This window comes from Lepidochelys kempii, chromosome 14, assembly GCF_965140265.1.
Source record: "Lepidochelys kempii isolate rLepKem1 chromosome 14, rLepKem1.hap2, whole genome shotgun sequence".
Taxonomy (NCBI): domain Eukaryota; kingdom Metazoa; phylum Chordata; order Testudines; family Cheloniidae; genus Lepidochelys; species Lepidochelys kempii.
Window position 1 is genome coordinate 38748781 of NC_133269.1, and position 21511 is coordinate 38770291.

At 47.6% G+C, this 21511-nt stretch overlaps 1 protein-coding gene across 1 annotated transcript in view; it reads left to right on the plus strand.

Moving 5' to 3' along the window:
• The window catches only part of LOC140898084 (uncharacterized), a 40819-nt gene extending 23220 nt beyond the window's left edge, over positions 1 to 17599 (plus strand). Inside the window, 2 exon segments of the mRNA XM_073311542.1 lie at positions 1081 to 16484; positions 17014 to 17599. Coding sequence (XP_073167643.1) covers positions 1081 to 3599 — 2519 coding nt within the window. The 3' untranslated portion in view covers positions 3600 to 16484; positions 17014 to 17599.
• The last annotated feature ends 3912 nt before the right edge of the window (positions 17600 to 21511 follow it).

Genomic DNA, 21511 nt, shown 5'->3' on the forward strand with positions numbered 1-21511 from the left:
CCCAAGGGGGCTCAGTGACCATGTTCCCATCCCTTTGGATTCCTTATTCTCCCAGCACAGCAGGGGGACAGGTTCCACTCCTGGATTGTCCTTTGTGACAGACACACTCCCAATCCTCCATGCAACCTGATCTGGTCTGATTTCACCCCCTGCGCAGGATTTCCCTTTCCCAAACCTGACCTCATCGCCCGGCTGGAACGAGGGGAAGGGCCGTGGCTCCCGGATCTCCAGGCCTCGGGGGAAAAAGAGATCCCAAGAGGCACCTGCACAGGTGAGGACTGACAGAAACCATCGGGCAAATAAAGGAAAAAGTTGAGAATCCCAGAAATGTGGTGTGAGTAAGAGCCCTCAGTTGTTCCTCATCTCAGCCGGAGTAGGGCCGTAGTCATCAGATATTGCTCATGTCTTTCCACCCAGCCTGTTAGCTGCAGGAGTTTCCTTCCCAACTTTCCTTCTGCATGAGTGTTTGGGTGGGAAGTAGAGACAGAATCCAATTACTCAACCTTCACAGTGTTAGCAGATTCCTCTTTCTCCCCAGCACAATGACTCCTGCCTTGATTGTCTCTCTCCCAGCAGGTGATGAGCAAGGGAGTGAGAACGAGGAAGGGAATCACCATGAGGAAGTTCCTGGGGAAGTAGAACCACAGGGGACCTTTGTGGGAAGAGTTGAAGGGAATTTTTCCCAGTGCTTGGAGGAGGGAGAAGCCTGGGGAAATTGGCACAGGTCAGAGAGGTTGTTGGGAAACCACCCAAGGAAGAAAGTGGATGAATCTATTAAAACTGGGGGAGGAGACAAGGATTCCACAGCTCACCACACAAATCCCAAGGAAGAAAAACCCTATCAGTGCCTTGAATGTGGGAAAAGATTCATTCTGAGATCACACCTTGTGACACATCAGATAATCCATATTGGAGAGAAACCTCTTCAATGCTTGGACTGTATGGAAAACTTCAATACCTGCTCACTTCTTAATAACCATGGGAGAAGCCACACGGGAGAAAATCCCTATCCATGCCTCGAGTGCGGGAAATGTTTCAGTGGGAAGTCAGAGCTAATTAGACATCAGGCAATCCACACAGGAGAGAGACCTCACAAGTGCTTGTACTGTGGGAAAAGTTTCACACGGAGATCAGGCCTTGTTACACATCAGAGGATCCACACCGGAGAGAGACCCCATAAGTGCTCGGACTGTGGGAAAAGTTTCATATGGAGATCACATCTTATTAGACATCAGAGAGTCCACACAGGGGAGCGAGCATATACATGCTTGGTGTGTGGGAAAAGCTTAACTAACAGCACAAACCTTACTAACCATCAGAGAATCCACAGAGGAGAGAGACCCTATAAATGCCTCGATTGTGGGAACTCTTTCGGTTGGAAGTCCAATCTTATCACACATCAGAGAATCCACACTGGAGAGAGACCCCATAAGTGCTTGGACTGTGGGAAAAGTTTCACATTGAGATCAGCCCTTGTTACGCATCAGAGAATCCACACCGGAGAGAGACCCCATAAGTGCTTGGACTGTGGGAAAAGTTTCACATGGAGATCACGCCTTGTTACACACCAGGTAATCCACACAGGAGAGAGACCCCATAAGTGCTTGGACTGTGGGAAAAGTTTCACACAGCGATCAGCACTTGTTACACATCAGACAGTCCACCCAGGAAAGGGACGCTATAAATGCTTGGAGTGTGGGAAAAGTTTCAGTTGGAAGTCAGGCCTTATAACACATCAGAGAATCCACACTGGAGAGAGACCCCATAAGTGCTTGAACTGTGAGAAAAGTTTCACATTGAGATCAGCCCTTGTTACACATCAGGCAATCCACACTGGAGAGAGACCCCATAAGTGCTTGGACTGTGAGAAAAGTTTCACATTGAGATCAGCCCTTGTTACACATCAGAGAATCCACACCGGAGAGAGACCCCATAAGTGCTTGGACTGTGGGAAAAGTTTCACACAGCGATCAGCACTTGTTACACATCAGACAGTCCACCCAGGAAAGGGACGCTATAAATGCTTGGAGTGTGGGAAAAGTTTCAGTTGGAAGTCAGGCCTTATAACACATCAGAGAATCCACACTGGAGAGAGACCCCATAAGTGCTTGAACTGTGAGAAAAGTTTCACATGGAGATCAGCCCTTGTTACACATCAGGCAATCCACACCGGAGAGAGACCCCATAAGTGCTTGGACTGTGGGAAAAGTTTCACATGGAGATCACGCCTTGTTACACACCAGGTAATCCACACCGGAGAGAGACCCCATAAGTGCTTGGACTGTGGGAAAAGTTTCACACAGCGATCAGCACTTGTTACACACCAGGTAATCCACACCGGAGAGAGACCCCATAAGTGCTCGGACTGTGGGAAAAGTTTCATGCAGAAATCACACCTTATTAGACATCAGACAGTCCACACAGTAGAGAGACCCCATAAGTGCTTGGACTGTGGGAAAAGTTTCACACAGAGATCAGCACTTGTTACACATCAGACAGTCCACACAGGAGAGGGACGCTATACATGCTTGGAATGTGGGAAAAGTTTCAGTTGGAAGTCAAGCCTTATAACACATCAGGCAATCCACACCGGAGAGAGACCCCATAAGTGCTTGAACTGTGGGAAAAGTTTCACATGGAGATCAGCCCTTGTTACACATCAGGCAATCCACACCGGAGAGAGACCCCATAAGTGCTTGGACTGTGGGAAAAGTTTCACATGGAGATCACGCCTTGTTACACACCAGGCAATCCACACTGGAGAGAGACCCCATAAGTGCTCGGACTGTGGGAAAAGTTTCATGCAGAAATCACACCTTATTAGACATCAGGCAGTCCACACAGTAGAGAGACCCCATAAGTGCTTGGACTGTGGGAAAAGTTTCACACAGCAATCAGCACTTGTTACACATCAGACAGTCCACACAGGAGAGGGACGCTATAAATGCTTGGAATGTGGGAAAAGTTTCTGTTGGAAGTCAAGCCTTATAACACATCAGAGAATCCACACAGGGGAGAGACCCCATAAGTGCTTGGACTGTGGTAAAAATTTCATACAGAGATCAAACCTTACTAGGCATCAGAGAATCCACACAGGAGAGAGACCCCATAAGTGCTTGGACTGTGGGAAAAGCTTTAGCTGCAGCTCACAACTCACTCAACATCAGAGAACCCATATGGGAGAAAGACCCTATAAATGCCTCGAGTGTGGGAAAAGTTTCATTGGGAGTTCTCATCTTGTTGCACATCACAGAATTCACACCGGTGACAAACTTCAGAAATGCCTCAACTGTGGGAAATGTTTCATGTGGAACTCTACCCTTAAAATACATCAGAGGATCCACATAGGAGAAAGACCTTATAAGTGCTTGGAGTGTGGGAAAAGTTTCACACTAAGATCATGCCTGAAAACACATCAGGTAACCCACACGGGAGAAAGACCCCATAAGTGCTTGGATTGTGGGAAGAGTTTCACACTGAGATCAAACCTCATTAAACATGGGAGAATCCACACAGGATCTAAACTTCATAAATGCCTTGCCTGTGGAGAAAGCTTCATTCAGCGATCACACCTCATTAAACATCAGAGAATCCACTAAAGTTTGAGATTCAATCTGAGCTCACACATCAGTGATCCATACAACAGAGAAAGCTTGAATGTGGGGAAAGGTTCATTTGGTGCTTCTGGAGTATCAGGCACCTGCAAATCTACATAGGGAAGAAACCTGAGATGTTCTCAGAGTGGAAAATGCTCCAAGTGGAGCTAAGACAAAGTTTGACATGAGAGACTCCTGCACACAGCACGGAAATTTTCTCAGGGCTCTGACTAAGCCATAGTAATCAATTTCCTCATTCCCACACACATCAGGGGCATTTGGCTCCCAAAGACCCAGCTGCCATCACTGGAGTGAGGATCCAGCAGTAGCTGATCATCAGCTAGTCAGTGACCCTCTGGCTCTGCTTGGTCTAAGCAAACCCCAGGCAGAGAGGGAGAAGCCCCAATCAGCCCCTCTTCCCTGCTACAGCCCTGGCTGCTGAGCTGATGGGCCACAGGGGAGAAGGGAGAGAGAGAAACTCCTCCAGCTGCTCTGTCTGCCTGGCTGAAGTTCCCCCGTCTCCCTTCCCCTCCCAGCCGGGATCCCCCTGCCATGGAGATGAGTAGAAGGACACTTGGGCCAGACCCCACATTCACTCTTGACACCCATCTCCATCCCCCATCTTCCAGCAGCCCCTGGGCTGGGCTCCCCCACTTACCTGGAGCGTCCCTGGAGCTGGTTATTCCTCCCCTCCCTGAATCCCCCAGGGCGCTGGGCTCTGGGGGATCAAATATTGAGGCACCAGGCTGATGGGTTCTGGGGAGGACACTGAGGATTGAATGGTTGGGGCTGGGGGAGCTGGGAAGCAGGGGGAGCTGGGTGCTGGGGCTATCGAGTGTTTGGGGATCATGGGATAAGAGGAGAGGGAGAGCACAGGGGTAGAGAGGTGCTGCCTCTCCTCACTCACCCCCTCTGCCCCTTCTCCCTGCCCCCGCTGCATTCAGACAGCACCACTGAGAGGGGCTGATTCCCACAGGGCCCTTTGTGGGAGGCCTGGGGAGCCCACCTCTGACTCGGCAGCATCAGCCTCCGAGCATCTGTCTATGGTTGGAAAATGGTTGGGATTAGCCAGCTCGTCTCCCCTGACGCTCCAACACTCTTTTTAGTCACACTGACCCTGAAGTATATTATCTAGTCTGATCCTCGCCATGAGCAGAGTGATCGTTAGTCCCTGACTTTCCTCCTTTGGGGCCGGATTGTCTCATTCCCAGCCAGTCTCACATTACTCCAGGCTGTGCTGAAAAGCATTGAGTGGTTGTACATTTTCTCCCTTAGGGGGCAGAACTAAACAGATGCTAAAAAAGTGGGGGCAGGGATAGTAAAATGTGGTGTTTTAGCTTCTGTGCTATTTCAGGGCAATAGGGTGAGTCCGAGGTATCCCCTCCTTCCTGTATCACCATCACCCTCCACACAGCAGCCTCTGTCCAAGCGATGGAGAGTTTTATCCTGTCCCTGTTCTACCCCTCTGCCTTCTAAGGTGACACTTACCACCGTGTCCCTGGCTCTAGATGCTTAAGAATCAGCTTTGATTTCTGTGATCCTCCATGAGACTTTGGAGGGCTGGAGAAGAAAGTGTGACAAACCTGCAAGGGAGGGGAAGGGAGGCATCCCAAAGAACCTCAAAGCACAGTTTACTTTTCTGATCGGTTTCTATGTATTGCTGAAATTGCTTCCAGACTTTTCTGTGCTAGTCTAGATCATTTGTAGATGGGAAGGTTTTTTTTCTTTTTGTTTTTATTTCTTATGATGATGCTAAAACTTTTCAGCCGTGTTAGTCTGTATCCGCAAAAAGAAAAGGAGGACTTGTGACACTGTAGCTCACGAAAGCTTATGCTCTAATAAATTTGTTAGTCTCTGAGGTGCCACAAGTCCTCCTTTTCTTTTTGCTAAAACTTTTGTAACTCATACAACCGAATTATTAGGCAAGAGGTGAAGACAGTTTAGCCACTTCAGAAGAAAATGGCTACATTTATTTTCCTGTTTTTGAGTCTTCAGGTTCTCTGAAATTTCACTTTATGAGTGTAAAAGTGTTTTATAGCCCACCCTGGAGTGTGGGTTTTTCTCTATTCCAGAAGGCTGTTTGGTCACAGACTTTGATATTGGCTTAGCTTAGATGTAGCTCAGATTTACTGAGGACTTAATGAATGCCAGAATAGTCCTTTTTTATTTTATTTTAACCGTATTCTACCCTTTGTGATGTGAACTTTGTCACCCCCTTCCCATCTGCTGCAGTGTCCTGTGTGGGGACGAGAGAGACTGTCTCTGCCCCACTCACCCCACACTCATCCCTCCTTCCTGAGATCTTTGGATTCCCTGTTCTTGGAGTGTTTCCTTTTGTGATGGGGTCCCAGTATCTCTCGTGGCTTCTCGCCACTTTTCTATCATTTATACGTGTTGCTCTGTTGTTGGTTCTTGTGAGAGTTGGGCGTGGCACTGTGCTGGGATGGAACCGAAAAGTACCCCCCTGAGCTAGGCTGGGGGTGGGGAACGGAGTCTGTCTTTGTTCGTCCTTTGGAATAATAAAGTAGCATTTAGTTTCTCCCACTGCCAGTCTCCTTCATTTTCCATTAACGACCCAGATCTGCAATTGGACTTAGGTGCCCAAAGCCCAGCTTTAGACCCCTGACTCCCAGAATTAGGTGCCACTCAAATCCAGAAAGCCGCTGCCTGGCCCCTCACTCAGCACCAACATTTCTGTAGGAAAATTTCCCAATGTTTCTAAATTTCTGCTTCTGGGCCTGGGCCCTGCTGCCTCACGCTAGGCATCCAGCGCCTGCGTCACATCTAAACCCCAGAAGGATCCTCAATCAGAAGGCCGGCAGTGGAAAGCCTCTCTTGTCTGTGGAGCCCAGTCCTGTAAGAGAGCGTGCTGAGCACCCCTTTTGGATCAGGGCTCAGACAAAACCCAGGGGAGGTGCTGGCAGAGGCTCTTTTATAATATTGAACCCAGTGGTTAGGGCACTACCCTGGCATATGGCAGACTCAGGTTCTACTCTCCGCTCTGCCTGACGGGGAGGAAGGATTTGAACGCAAGTCTCCCACTGCTCAGTTGACTGCCCTAACCACGGGGATCTGGGACATTCTGATGTGAGGCTCCTGTAATCTTTTCTGATCAAACTGCTCCACTCTGGCTAAATAATTAAATAGTCCCTGGGTCAAAGCGAGAAGGTGACAATGACTCTATAGCTTGGACACTGGGAGGTAGAAGATGCAGGTGCAGGACCCTGCTTCAATGGCTATTTAATTATCGTCCCTTTCCTGCAGGAGGGAGCGTTCCATTGCAAACCAGTGGGTTCAACCTTTGACCTTTCTTTGGGTTGTGACCTAGGCTCAGTTGAGAGATTCCCCTGTAGATGCTGCTTCCGGAGCACTCCCAGTGCCCAACACCAGGGGGAGCAGCAGAGTACGACCAGGCACAGGGTCACCATCTGATCAGTGCCTAGAACGGTCACTGGGGTAGGTCACTTGCGGGAGGGCAGGGAGCAGCACATGATCTCCTGCTGGGATGATCTCAGAGAAACAGAATGTTCCGGTTGAGTGAAATTTAGACCTTTCCCTCTCCGGATCAGACTGAAATCTCAGCATATTGAAAATATTTCTGGAACTAACTATTCTGAAATGTTTTTCTGCAGAAATGTGGAAACAGAAAATGTGGGTGGACATTTTAGACTGAAAATGAAATAATTCAACTGTTCGACATTACATTTTGATTCTCCTGATCAGAATCTAGAGTAATGTCATAAAAAGCAACATTTCCAGGTTTCAGATTTTGCTGAAGCGATACTTTCAGGTGACAGACGTTTTTGTGTGAAAAATGTCAACTAGCTGTAATTATAGAGTACTTTAGATGCAGAGGAATTGAGATTTCTAATAAAGATTGTTCAAATTGTTCATGTTTTAAAAACTATTTGGATTATTCAGTAAGTAAATATAATTTCCTCCTTTCTCCTGTTTCATTTCCATTAAGCCAGAACAGAAATTACTTTGCACAGAGGAAACAATAAATAGTCTCTCACAGGAAAGAGCATGTTACTTGCTGTTACTCTCCTGTTACTCAGAGATCTGAGCACTGATAACATCCCTGTATTTATTGGTGAATAACAACGGCACCTAACATCAGTTCCTGGATTTTCCTTTTCCTCACTCTGGTTAAACACCATATTCTCATCTCCCTCTTTCTTCAAACTCCCCAAACAGCTCCAAAATTGATCCTAAGAAGAGAAAAGTTGCTCTGTGTTTTGGAGATTTTACCTCAGGAACAAAATGTATCAAGATACTATGGGCCTAGACCGTCACAGGAACAGCTCTGCAATCCACAAAGCTGAGTTAGGTGTCTAGACTCCCTGTAGAATATCCCTCAGGTCAGCATCTCCCATTGGCTGGCTTAGGCAGCTCTCTGCCTAGCATGCTGGCTTTTGTGTCACCCATTGTAAGACACATCTCCCCATAACTCAGGCTTTGTGGCTCACAGTGTCATTCCAGTGATTTTCCAGGCAGCTAACATTTAGATGCAGTGACATTCAACATTGTGATACTACTCCTGGGGATATTCTGTGCTACTGTGCACACGCAGAATTTATGTCCAGCTGCAGAATTCTTTTCTTCTGCAGAACATACACTCTGCCTGAGAAGTGCTGCAGTTTCGCCTTTCACCCACCAGGGGCGACCATGGCACCAGAACAGCTGAATCTATTTGTGAAAAAAATTTACCAGATTTTTTTTTTGGTCTGTTACAGATATAGTTGCTGACAGGTATTTTGAAATAAATTACCAATAATTGAAACTTGCATGATTATATTGTGTTATTTTGACACATAAAATATGCAGAATTTTAAAATACTGTGTGCAGAGTTTTTAATTTTTTGGTGCAGAATTCCCCCAGGAGTACAATATCTAGGTCCCTTCATGGATCTTGCTCTTTGTCTCCAACTCAAAAGGAGAGAACAAAGTAACCAGCTGTACATTTTGATTATGGTTTATGGAAAATATTTTTTCACTGGTTTGTACTGGGGTTGGCAATACTGTGCCAGTGAGAATTCAGCCCTTAATTCTCGACAATTTACCCATGGAAAGCCCACTAAATGAGTGTCACCAGTTATCAAAAACAGCAGAATCAACAGAAAGGGAAATGGACAGAGAGGGTAAGCTCTGGGACTGCACACGGAGCCGTGCTGTAGGCCCCAAGAAGAAAATGAGCACAGCCCCTCTGAACTGGGGGTGAAATAAAAAGATAAAGGAGAATGCTCAAGTTTACATTTAGATCCCTAGATCCAGATCCTCTAAGGTATGTAAGCTCCTAACTCACATTGACAGAAGTGGGAGTTAGATTCCTAAATACCTCTGAGGATCTGAGACTTAGAGTCTCACTTGGAGAAAACAGCTCTGGAAACATAAACTGATCAATGACCATGCACTACTGCCAGCACCAAGTATTCAAAATTCATGAGATTGGCTGAAGGAATCATGAGATCTTGTGTAAAATGTATCACTTTTTTGGTGCTGAGTGATGAGGTTTCACTTTGGTCATTCTCAAGTTTTTCCACTAATCCACAAGAGAAAATAACTCTTCAAACTTTTAAGCTTCTCCTGCAAGAAACTTGTATAAAAAAATATATATAGAGAGAGAGTTTCTCCTATATTCACAGGATTCCAGGAGCTGGGGATTTAACAAAACCAAAAGATATTGAAGGAATCCAGATGACATTAAGAGAGTTTATGAAACACACTTGTGATTTGTGTGTGATTTGGTGTGGAAAGGGAACAGCATCACTTCTTATCATTGCTGATACCTTTCTGTCCCCTGTCACTGCTGTATCTGGACACCTCACAATCTTCAATGTGCTTAGCCTTCAGGGGCACCATTTCAGATTTTGGGGTGGGGGGGGCATCTTTAACCATGATTCCCAGGGCTATTTTCTACTGCATCAGTAGTCCACAGTCACTTAAAAACTAGCCCAAAAGTAGACCAATCTATTTATTTAAACATTTTTTATTAACATTATGGTTTATGCCTTTAAAAAGAATGACTATCTAGAGTACAATTAAATGATTGATATTAGCAGCACAGATCTATAACAAACAAAATTTGCCAACTCAATTGTACAAATTGTTCAGATTGGCATAGAGTTATGTTCACTGAAGGGTTTATACAAATAGTTATGATAAATACAAAGGATTAAGCTGGAAGGAGGTTTCTAGTGTGTTGCTGTAAGGATTTGATACAGTAAACATCACCTCCATGAAATTCACTGATCATACTCAAGTTTGTGAGACTCTGCCACGCTCACAAATGTTGAACAGTAAGTACAATCGAAGATACGAATATTTACCAGCTGGAAGAGGAGATACAGCAGAAAGCTGCAAAATGGCTGCTCAAGGGTAGGAGTTGAGGGGCAGCAGCTCCTCAAAAGGTCTCTGGGGAAAAGGTCCAAGAAAAGTGCAGCCCCACTCTGGGGAGATTTGGTAAAATGCAGACATTCCCAGGGGAATCGGTGTTTCTGTGTCACAGCCGATGGACCTGACCCAAAGTCCATTGTTGGTAAAGGAAAGACTCCCACAGACAAGTGGGACTAAATGGTAGAATAAATGGCCACAATGGGGCACTGCCGTTCACTGCAAAATTAGAGAGTTGGAAAAAAATTGGAAAGTTTTAAGTGTAATTTAAACAATATTTGTGGTGGTGGCAGCTTATGCTTGTTTCCTCACAGCAGGGAAAGATTCCAGGTTTTCTATTCTGTAGCACGGCTCTTGCAGCCTGGCTGTGCTCTACTTTCTCCATTTGTCAAAGTGTGGCCACTGGAAAAAAAAAATCAGTGTTAATTTTTTAATTAACAACAACTTTTAATTCATTTCACTTTCAATGTCCTAGTGCTCCAATGTCTGGGTTTCAAACACTGCCCAGGAATCTGGGTCTAAGAACTATTTTCAATCAGATACGTAGCCTTTAAAAAAGAAGTTATAAGTGCTGGAAGTAGGGGCACTAGGGGTGCAGCACCTAGGGCTGCCAACTGTCATGACTATAGGGGGAAGGGTAGCAACCTTTATGTATGCTTGGCAGCTGTACTGGATTGCCTTACCTGTAAAGGGTTAAGCAGTTCAAATAACCTAGTTGGCATCTGACCAGAAGGACCAATGAGAAAAGAAGATACTTTCAAACCTGGGGGGGAAGGATTTGTTTGTTGTTCTGTGAGTTGTTCCCTCTCCGGATGGAGGGAGAAGCCAAGCAGGTACAATATCTCCTGAAAAATATACCTGGAATAATCCATCTAAATCCACAGAAACTGTGAGTAGGGCAAGGAAATTCATTAGGTTATCATTTGTTTTGGCTTGGGAATTTTCCTATGCTACAGAAGTAGTTTCATTCCTGTTTTTGTAACTGTGAAGCTGAGCCCCGAGGGGAATCCTCTGTGTTTTAAATCTTTTTCTTACCCTGTAAAGTTACTTTCCATCCTGATTTTGCAGGTGTGATTCTTTTACTTTTTTCTTTATAAATAAAGTTCTTCTTTTAAGAACCTGATTGATTTCAGTGTCTTGAAGACAAAGGGTCTGGTCTGTGCTCACTTTGGTAAGGCAACTGGTTGGTAGTTTATTCTCAAGCCTCCCCAGAAAAGGGGGTGAAGTGGCTTGGGGGCATATTTTGTGGGGATAGGGATTCCAAGTGACCCTTCGCTGAATATTTTGTGTAAATCACTTGGTGGTGGCAGCAATACCAGTCCAAGGACAAGGAAAGGGATTTGTACCTTGGAGAAGTTTTAACCTAAGATGGTAAAATATAAGCTTAGGGGGTCTTTCATACGGGTCCCCACATCTGTACCCCCGAGTTCAGAGTGGGGTGGGAACCCTGACACCAACTCAGTCAGACTGGATGCCATTGCCACAAATGGCGTCCGGTCCGACTGAGATGGGAACCCTAGCAGCACCTCCTGGCTTGAAGTGGTTTTCATCATACACAGAGCCAGCACAGTGGCTGTATGATCTCTAGATTATTCTTGGGCATGATGTATGTGGAGATCTTTCTAGTTCATCATGAAATAAATTTTCAGATTATGTGTTGTAATTTGATCTTTGATCACTAACAGAAATGAGCTGATGCTGAGCTACAGTGGGTAAGATGAACATTTAAAAATTTGTCAAGGGGGAAATTAACATTAGAGACAAAGTATGTTCATTAATTAACAAATTAAGGGGGTGAAATTAACGATGGCTCAAAAGTAGCTGAGGTACCAAACTTTTTTTTAAAAAACCCTCTTAAAAGTCACTCGATAACTAAATGACGGATTTTAGCAACATAGATCTAGACTAAAATAAATTTTCGCAGCCAAATATTACAGATTATTCAGATTGGTTTGGGATTATGTGCACTGAAGGGTTTATACAAATAGTTATGATAAATACAAAGGATTAAGCTGGAAGGATTTGGGAGAATAAACACGTCAATGAAATTCACGGATGGTACTCAAGTTTGTGAGACTCTGGCACCCTCAGAAATAAAGAGAAAGTAAACAGGAGCTAAGATTACTTACAGCTGGAAGAGAAGGACTCACAGCACAGCTATAAAATGGCTGCCTAGGGGCAGCAGTTGCTTGTATCTGCACAAGAGCAGACACCTCATGTTTGTTTCTTGACATCAGGGAAAGATCCCAGGTGGTCGTTCTTTAGCTCTGCTCTTGCAGTGAAGCCCTGAAACTTCCAAAGCTGGGCTGGGTGTGGGGATAATTAGCCCCTGAACGTGCATGGGGCAGCAGCCCTGTGTCTACTGGTGTCACAAGGGGCTTGTACCTGCCTTTGTAATATACCAACATGTGCCGGTGAGGGGCAGAGCGCGATGAAGTCCGCAGCAAGCATCTTCTGACCTAAGCACGGAGCTGCCTTCCGCCACCTCCCGCCTGAGCCTGCTTGTTTCAGTGAAGTCGAAAAACCTGCTGCGGAAGCTCCCGGTCCCAGCATTGTTATTAGCTCCACCAGATACACCTCCACATTCCTATTGGCTGAGCAAACAATAGCCAGCCCAGGAAGGGGAGGGGCAGAAGAGGAGGGAGTAGTAGTGTGGCTGAGAGCTTCGCTGTCACTCCTGGCTGGAGAGGGCGGAGGAGTAAGGGCGGCAAGCGGCGTGAGGGCCGCTGTCACCTTTGGGTTTTGCATTTGCTGCTGCGGTTCTCGCCAGTCAGGAGGTGGAACCGGTACCTCAGATTCGAACGCTGCCGCTCCTGCTTTGAGGGCTGGGCTTTTTGGTTCTGCTGGGTGCGGGGGCATTCCTCTCGCTCCCCGCTGGTGAGGGGAGGTGGGAGAGGAGTAAGCAGCATCCTGGTAAGAAACTCAGGGGTTTGGCTTCAGCCCCCAATCTGCCCCCCCAGATGGCAGCCTTGTTAGCCTCACGACACCTCTGTGAGGTGCATTTTAGAAAGGGAGACGTGTGAGACCGATAGGCCCTGACCAGGGGCAGCTCTACCTATTGTGCCGCCCGAAGTAGTCGCCGCCGAATTGCTGCCGTGGCAGGGAGAGCAGCGGGGCTGCAGCCGAATTGCCACCGCGGGACACGGACTGCTGCCCCATTCTCATTGCCGCCCCAAGCACCTGCTTGGAGCGCTGGAGCCTGGAGCCGGCCCTGTCCCTGACACACGCAGCCCTGCCCTGGCAGGTATATTACGTCTCTGTCCCACCATCTTCTCTCTTTTACACCAAAGGGGGTGATGTGGGGGCTCTGCCGAAAGCTAAGAACTAGCCGATTATTCCTGTTGTTGTGAGGGGTGTTTGTAGGGGAAACTATTTTGAGAGCTGTGGAACATGTAGGATATTGGGCTCCAAATGTGTTGGAAGTGAAACCTGCCCCCTGAGGAAGGGGAGTCTGGGACCCGACCCACTCTGCACTCTCCCTGGACGGAGCCAGTTTGTGTTGCTGTCTGGGGAAGACGCAGTGTTGAGCACACTCAAAGACACAGGAGAGTTCTCAGAAGAGGGGGGGTCCCTGGGCTAAGAGGCAAGAGCCTGTGACTGTATCAGAGAGGAGAACAAACCCAAGCAGGGATCCATTACAGAGTGACTCTGCCAGCGGGGGCTGGGTTGACTCATAAAAAGTGGCTCCAAGCCCTTTGAACTGGACAAGCCCTGCAAGGACTAACCTCTGGATGAGAAACACCTTATTGGCCAGGAAAGTGACTGGTTTGTAAGTACAGGCTGTAAACTGTGCTTTGTGTTTCTCTTTTACCTGTAACTTGGGTTTCCCAACCCTTACACTGGCTTTGGCGTGAATCAGTCTCCAGCTCCGTTAAATAAACTGCAGTTGGGTTTTTCTATAGATGCTCTTCAGTGCCTTGTGTGGAGGAGAGTGTTGGCCTGTGTTGGATCGGGGTTGTACTGCTTGCATGGATGCAGCGGATGGTGGACATTGTGGGTGTCCCGAAGATGGCATGCCTGTGCACTCGAGCATAACCAAGTTGGGGAGGTGTAAATTGCCAGCCTGCACTGGGAAAGAGTGGTTCTCATGGAGCCTCAGAGCAGCGCACCTGTGTTACCAGCAGCCCAGGCCTGGGGAGTGTTTCCCCTGATGGGCACAGACAGGGCTCCTTCCACTGTGAGCAGCTGGTGGTGATTCACCCTGAACACCTCAGGTAACCCTGAGAAGTGTCAAAGAAAGCCAGGCACAGGGGTTCTGATGCACAAAGCAGTTAGGTGACAGTCCCAGTTTCAGGGCCATTGTGATGCACAAAACTCCTGCTACACCCCAGAAGCTCCTAAATTCACTCAGCTGCTAAGTTTTCATGGTAAAACATTCACTGGGTGCCTGTGTTTCAGCCTGTGAGCATGCACATTGCTGCCTCCTTGTGGGCATCTGGACACCTATCTCCCACCTCTGCCCCAAAGCTTCTTCTCACTTGGTGCCTAACTCATGTGAGGGCCCAGCCCTATAGACATGCTCACAGGGGCTGTTCACTAGATTGTCACATTCAAAGTCCAGCTGAGGGAGGGGGTGGTGCCAACCTTTAACTTTTAGCCAAGCGGGCAGAGCATCACTTGTTCACAGGTTCAACCCACAGGCTATGTTCAGAGAATGTCCACCAGATCGGGCCCTGCAGGTGAATTAGATGGGGGAGTGTCCATCTTCCCCCGATTTGTGGATGACCCTCGGGCTTAGGGGGATGATCAGCATCCGGATGTGTAGAGACAAGTAGCAGCGCACAGCCTCAGAAGCAGAACATGGGGACCTAGAGAACTTTTACCCTGAAAACTTAGGCACTGAGTCACTTTTAATGTGCAGAGACAACCCAGATGCCTGGGCTATTATCATAGTGATGTTTGTCTGTCTGTGCCCTGATGGTGCTTAGGTCTGAGATGTTAGTAGGGAAACAAATCCCTGGTCCTGCCCCCCAGATTACTGCAGTTTAGAGGGGGAAACCTCCTAACACTCAAACCTTATTATTACTAGGGAACCCCCTAACACTCAGTCCTTATATGTGAGCAAAGAGGGAGGGTCATAGATCAGCACCATTCTCTGAGGGATGCTTCATTTTCATGCCACAAGAGGGCTGCATTTGGGAGCTCCAAATACTTATTCTTCTCCCTAGTCAAGAAGGAGCTGACCCCACAGAGCCAAGCAGAGCCCTTGGGTGTATCCACGCCCCACTGAGGGGTTTCCTGGCTCAAGGGGACGTCAAAGGTTCTGGCTATTTTGAACATCTGCCTGAGTTAGTATAACAAGAGTTTTTTGCTTTGGATGTTCCGAGATACTTTGTAGCACCACCTTAATAGAAGCTTACAGGAAAATCTCACAAAGGGTTTAAAAATGCTATAAAATTCACTTCTCCCAATTGACATAATTAAGGTGGTGATAGTATCAGGACACTTCGGTTTGCATAAAACAGTAATTAGTTTTAAGATTACAGCTCTAATTAAGTAGAAATTAATGACAGTTTAAATTTAGAAAATCCAAAATGGTAGAGACAAGGATGATGCAGTTCAAATAAAGGCCTGGTCTACAGTATGAGGCTATTTTGGAATTAGCCAAGTTAATTCGAAATAAAACTGATTCCGTCCACACGACCAAACCGGTTTTTTAGATTTAAAGGGCTCTTTAATCCGATTTCTGTACTCCACCTCGGCAAGTGGAGTAGCGCTAAAATCGAGATTGCAGTTCCGGGTTACAGGTACTGTGGACGCAATTCAAAGTTATTGGCCTCTGGAAGCTATCCCGAATGCTCCCTTGTGACCGCTCTGGACAACACTCTCAACTCCGATGCACTAGCCAGGTAGGCAGTAAAAACCCTGGGAACTTTTGAATTTCATTTCCTGTTTGGTCACCATCAGCACAGGTGACCATCAGCACAGTCCACCATCACAGGCAACCATGCAGAGTCCACCATCACAAGAGACCATGCGGTCCCGGATTCGTAGACGAGCTCCAGCATGGTTCGAACGGGAGGTACTGGATCTCATTGCATGTTGGGGAGATGAATCTGTTATGGCAGAGCTATGTTCCAAAAAAAGAAATGCAAATACGTACGCTAAAGTCTCCAGGGCCATGACGGAAAGAGGCTACTCCAGGGACACAGAGCAGTGTCATACAAAAATCAAGGAGCTCAGGCAAGCGTACAAAAAAGCCAGGGAGGCAAAAAGGCACTCTGGGTCACAGCCCCATACATGCCACTTCTACCGTGAGCTGCATGCAATTATGGGGGTGATGCCACCACTACCCCACCAGGGGGGAATTGCATGGAGTGAGGAGGATGAGTTATTGGAGGATGAAGAGGAGAAGGAGGACAGTGCACAGGCGGCAAGTAGGGAATCCGTTTCCCACCCCCCCCAGCCAGGAACTATTCTTAACGCTGGAGCCAATAGCCTCCCCCCACTCCCAAGGCATGCTCCCGGACCATGACCCTGGAGAATGCACTTCTGGTGAGTCAGAGCCTGACCGGTACCATGTGGTGGGTGTGGGGGGTAGGGGGAAACCCAATTGTGCTGGGCCGTTTGCGTTTAGTTTAAAGGGCTCATCCCTGCTCAGAGCCTCACTGGACCCACACGGTGGATGTGGGGAAGGGGCAGTGGGGGTGTTGTGTGAAGCGATCATCCCAGAGAGCCCATTGGCCCTTCTTTTATATGGCAAACCCTCCAGGCATTGCTTGCTATGGGAAAGGGGGCCTGGCAGTTTAAAAGCATTGAAATGACTGCAGAAGAAGCAGAACGCCATGTGCCCCTAGGGCTTACCATGGCTGCCTGCAAGCTGAATTCTGTTGCCCGGCTGCATGTGATGGCTTACTCACACCAAAGTGGCAGGCACTTCAGTATAAGAGGCAAAATGCGACCTTGTACAGAAAGAACATGTGCTGTGTACTATGAATTGCCTGTTTCAATGAGAAAGAGTGTCCCCTTTGTTCCCTAAAATGTATCTTTTAAATTACAACCCTCCCTTTTTCTCCTCACGCAGGTGCAAATGTTTCAACGCGACCCCTATCTACTCCATCCCAGAGGCTGGTCCAGATTAGAAGGCGGAAAAAATGAACTCGGGAAGACATGTTCGCCGAGTTCATGCAGTCCTCCTGCACTGATAGGGCCCAGCTGAATGTGTGAAGGCAAACAATTGCGGAGTCCCGTGAAGCGTTAAATGAACACGAAGAGAGGAAGGACGCACGCGATGAGAGCAGGCAGGATGCTATGGTCAAGTTCATTGGGGAGCAAACTGACATGCTCCACTGTATGGTGGATCTAATGTGGGAAAGGCAGCAAGACCACAGACTGCCACTGCAGCCCCTGAATGATCGCCCTCCCTCCTTCCCAAGTTCCATAGCCTCTTCACCCAGATACCCAAGAACACGGGGGTGGGGGGATGAGAGGCTACTGGGAGCCACACACTCAACCCCAGATGATTGCACAAGCAGCAGAAAGCTGGCATATCCGAAATTTTGATTTGGTTTCTGGACTTGTCCTTCCCTCCTCCTCCACCCCCCCCCCCGTCTACCTTCTGATTTCTCTCAATGTGTTGTGCAACAAATAATAAAGAACGTTTTTTTAAACACTTGTGACTTTATTTCCTTTCATATATATAGGGGGCGGGTAACTTCAAGAGAAACAAACACAACTGTCACACCGTAGCCTGGCCAGTCATGAAACTGGTTTCAAAGCTTCTCTGATGTGCAGCGCGCCCTGCTGTGCTCTTCTAATTGCCCTGATGTCTGGCTGTGTGAAACTGACCACCAGGCGAGTTGCCTCAACCTCCCACCCCACCATAAATGTCTCCCCCTACTCTCACAGATATTGTGGAGCATACAACAAGCAGCAATTACAATTGGAATATTGGTTGTACTGAGATCTAACCGACGCAGTAAACTGCACCAGCGCGCTTTCAAACATCCAAAAGCACATTCTACCACCATTCTGCACTTGCTCAGCCTATAGTTGAACTGCTCCTCACTACTGTCCAGGGTGCCTGTGTACAGCTTCATGAACCATGGCATTAAGGGGTAGGCTGGGTCCCGAGGATAACTATAGGCATTTCAACATCCCCAACAGTAATTTTCTGCTCTGGGAAGTAAGTCCCTTCTTGCAGCTGTTCAAACAGACCAGAGTTCCTGAAGATGTGAGCATCATGCACCTTTTCTGGCCATCCCACGTTGATGTCAGTGAAACGTCCCTTCTGATCCACCAGTGCTTGTAGCACCATGGAAAAGTACCCCTTGCGGTTTACATACTGGCCGCCCCGGTGTTCCGGGGCCAAGTTAGGGATATGGGTTCTGTCTATCGCCCCGCCGCAGTTAGAGAACCCCAGTGCATTAAAGCCATCCACAATGGTCTGCACATTTCCCAAAGTCACTACTCTTGATAGCAGCTGGTCAATGATTGCATTGGCTACTTGCAGCACAGCAGCCCCCACAGTAAATTTGCCCACTCCAAACTGATTCCCGACTGACAGGTAGCTGTCGGGCGTTGAAAGCTTCCACAGGGCTATGGCCACTTGCTTCTCAACTGTGAGGGCTGCTCTCATTTTGGTGTCTTTGCTCTTCAGGGCAGGGGACAGCAAGTCACAAAGTTCCATGAAAGTGGCCCTATGCATATGAAAGTTTTGCAGCCACTGGGAATCATCCCATACCTGCAACACTATGCGGTCCCACCAGTCTGTGCTTGTTTCCTGGGCCCAGAATCAGCGTTCCACGGCATGAATCTGGCCCAACACCATCATGATCTCCCAATCGCCACATGCCGTGCTTCTAGGAACGTCTGTGTCCATGTCCTCATCACTATTGTAATCGCGCTGTCATCGCTTCCTTGCCTGGTTTTGCAGGTACTGCACATACTGCTGGATAATGTGTGAGGTATGTACAATGGTCAAAACAGCAGCGGAGATCTGAGCGGGCTCCATGCTTGCCGCGCTATGGCGCCTGCATGGGTAATCCTGGAAAAAGTTCGCGAAAAGTAGGAGAGCGGAGTGGCAGCAGAAGAGGTGCTGTTCGGTTCACGATAGCCGAAGGAAGGCGGGAAATGGTTGTCTTCTGCTTTCATGGAGGCGGGAGCCCAGGACAGACAACATGGAGAAGCTCGGTAGAGCGGCGAGAGTGGGAGATCAGAGTTGGCGGCAGAAGCTGTGCCGCTTGGTTCACGATGGCCGAGCAGAGTTGACAGCGGAAATGACTGCATGTGTTAAAATATCCTGTGTATTGGGGCGGCTGTCCCACTTTGGCCTGGGAGGACCTAGAGCAGCCTTGGAGCGGCTGCACAGAGCCCAGCCAATGGCAAAAGAGCTCATTAAGAACTAGTCAGGAAAGGGCTTGCTGGAGCAGATATAAGGGGCTGCTCAGCAGACCAGAGCTCAGTCTCTCCCTGGAGGGTGAGGGAGAAGGATTCGTTGGATAGAGCAGTGCTGAGCAAGAGAGAGCTCCACCCTGACTGGCTACTGGGACCCCTGATACCAAGGGCCAGAAAGGTGCTGGGGCTGCAGGGAAGTGGACCAGGAAAGCAGACGCTGGGGGGTTGCAGCCAACACGGTGTGTGGCTGCTGTCCAGTTTGGGGGGGGGGGCAGTTCTTCCCCCTCACCTTGCAGTGCACTTGCCACTGAGGAGCGTGGCCAATCCAGACTTCAGTTTGCCCCTCAGGTGAGGGACTAGACTTTGGGCTGCTGAGGCAGGTGCAAGGACTGAGGATTCTTGGTACCCCTGGATTGTATCCTCCCCCCCCACCCCGAAGGGTTGAGCTGGGGGCACAGCTGGAGGGTCGCCATCTGAGAGTGACATAGGTCCGCAGACAGTGCAGAAGGAGGAGATAGCAGACTGATGGCAGGTGAGACACCACCTGAAAGGTGGTATACTCAACTGGACTGAGCTAATTCCCAGAGCAGCCAGCAGGAGGTGCCATGGTGGTGAGTCTGCACCCCATTACAGCCTGTGTCTTTTATTTTGTTGCACCACTTCAATCATATGATACTTTAAACTTCATTCTATTGCTTTTTACTACCTTCTGTGCATACTTTACTCCTGTTGGAATTCTGCAACTGTTCCATTTGGAGCCAGTGTACTGTTGCAGAATTCCAACAGAAATAATTCTTTCTGGCTTTATTAAATACATTGTAACCACTTATTTTCTATTAAATAAATCTTTTGTTTTTGAAGAATTACTGCTTGTGTGGCCATCCTTGAGTGGAAGGCTGAATCTGTGTCCTTTCAGGGGTCAGCAAGACAAATCTGGGGAGCCTTCTGTGGGTCAGAGTCAAGCCCCCCGGTAATACCCTGGCAATCCCTTTATGGTGGGACACAACTTTGTTACCCTTTTGTTAAATTACAAATTTGTAGGTAACATAATTGGTGTCTAAATTTTAAGGCAAAAAATTGGCATCCCTGGGTGGGCTCAAGGTACGACTTTAAACCCTGATCTTGAAAGGCTTATTGTAAAGTCCAGGAGGGTATAGCACCTCCTACTGGATAAAAGGATGATTGACACCAAGCAGTATTTTTTTCTTTCTCTCTTCTCTCTTCTTTCTTTCTTCTTCTGACAGATACAAACACATATTACATTGCACATTTCATTACATACACATCCGTATACATACACATACCTGCTCGCAGGCAGCCATGTGCAAGTTTGAATGGTAAGTAAAACTTGTCACTCAGGTGTGGCTGAAATATCTTAATTGTACTCAGATTTAATCACTACCTGGCTGGATTTGACACACACACACACATATATATCTGGCAGCCTGTAGGTGTGGCTGGATTGAACAGATGTACACACACCACACACATACAATACCCATTACATACATACACACACATATATATACCCCATACACATACACATGTACATACATAGACAAACACATCTTGAGCTGGCTGTATTTCAAGGAATCCCTGTTGAGGTTACAGGGACAAACCATCCCGATGTGTCGAAAGAATAGTAAATATGGCAGGCAACCAGCTTGGCTTAACGGTGAAATCCTAGCGGATCTTAAACATAAAAAAGAAGCTTACAAGAAGTGGCAGGTTGGACATATGACCAGGGAAGAGTATAAAAATATTGCTCGGGCATGTAGGAATGATATCAGGAGGGCCAAATAGCACCTGGAGCTGCAGCTAGCCAGAGATGTCAAGAGTAACAAGAAGGGTTTCTTCAGGTATGTTGGCAACAAGAAGAAAGCCAAGGAAAGCGTGGGCCCCTTAATGAATGAGGGAGGCAACCTAGTGACAGAGGATGTGGAAAAAGCTAATGTACTCAATGCTTTTTTTGCCTCTGTCTTCACTAACAAGGTCAGCTCCCAGACTACTGCACTGGGCAGCACAACATGGGGAATAGATGGCCAGCCCTCTGTGGAGAAAGAGGTGGTTAGGGACTATTTAGAAAAGCTGGACGTGCACAAGTCCATGGGGCCGGACGAGTTGCATCCGAGAGTGCTAAAGGAATTGGCGGCTGTGATTGCAGAGCCATTGGCCATTATCTTTGA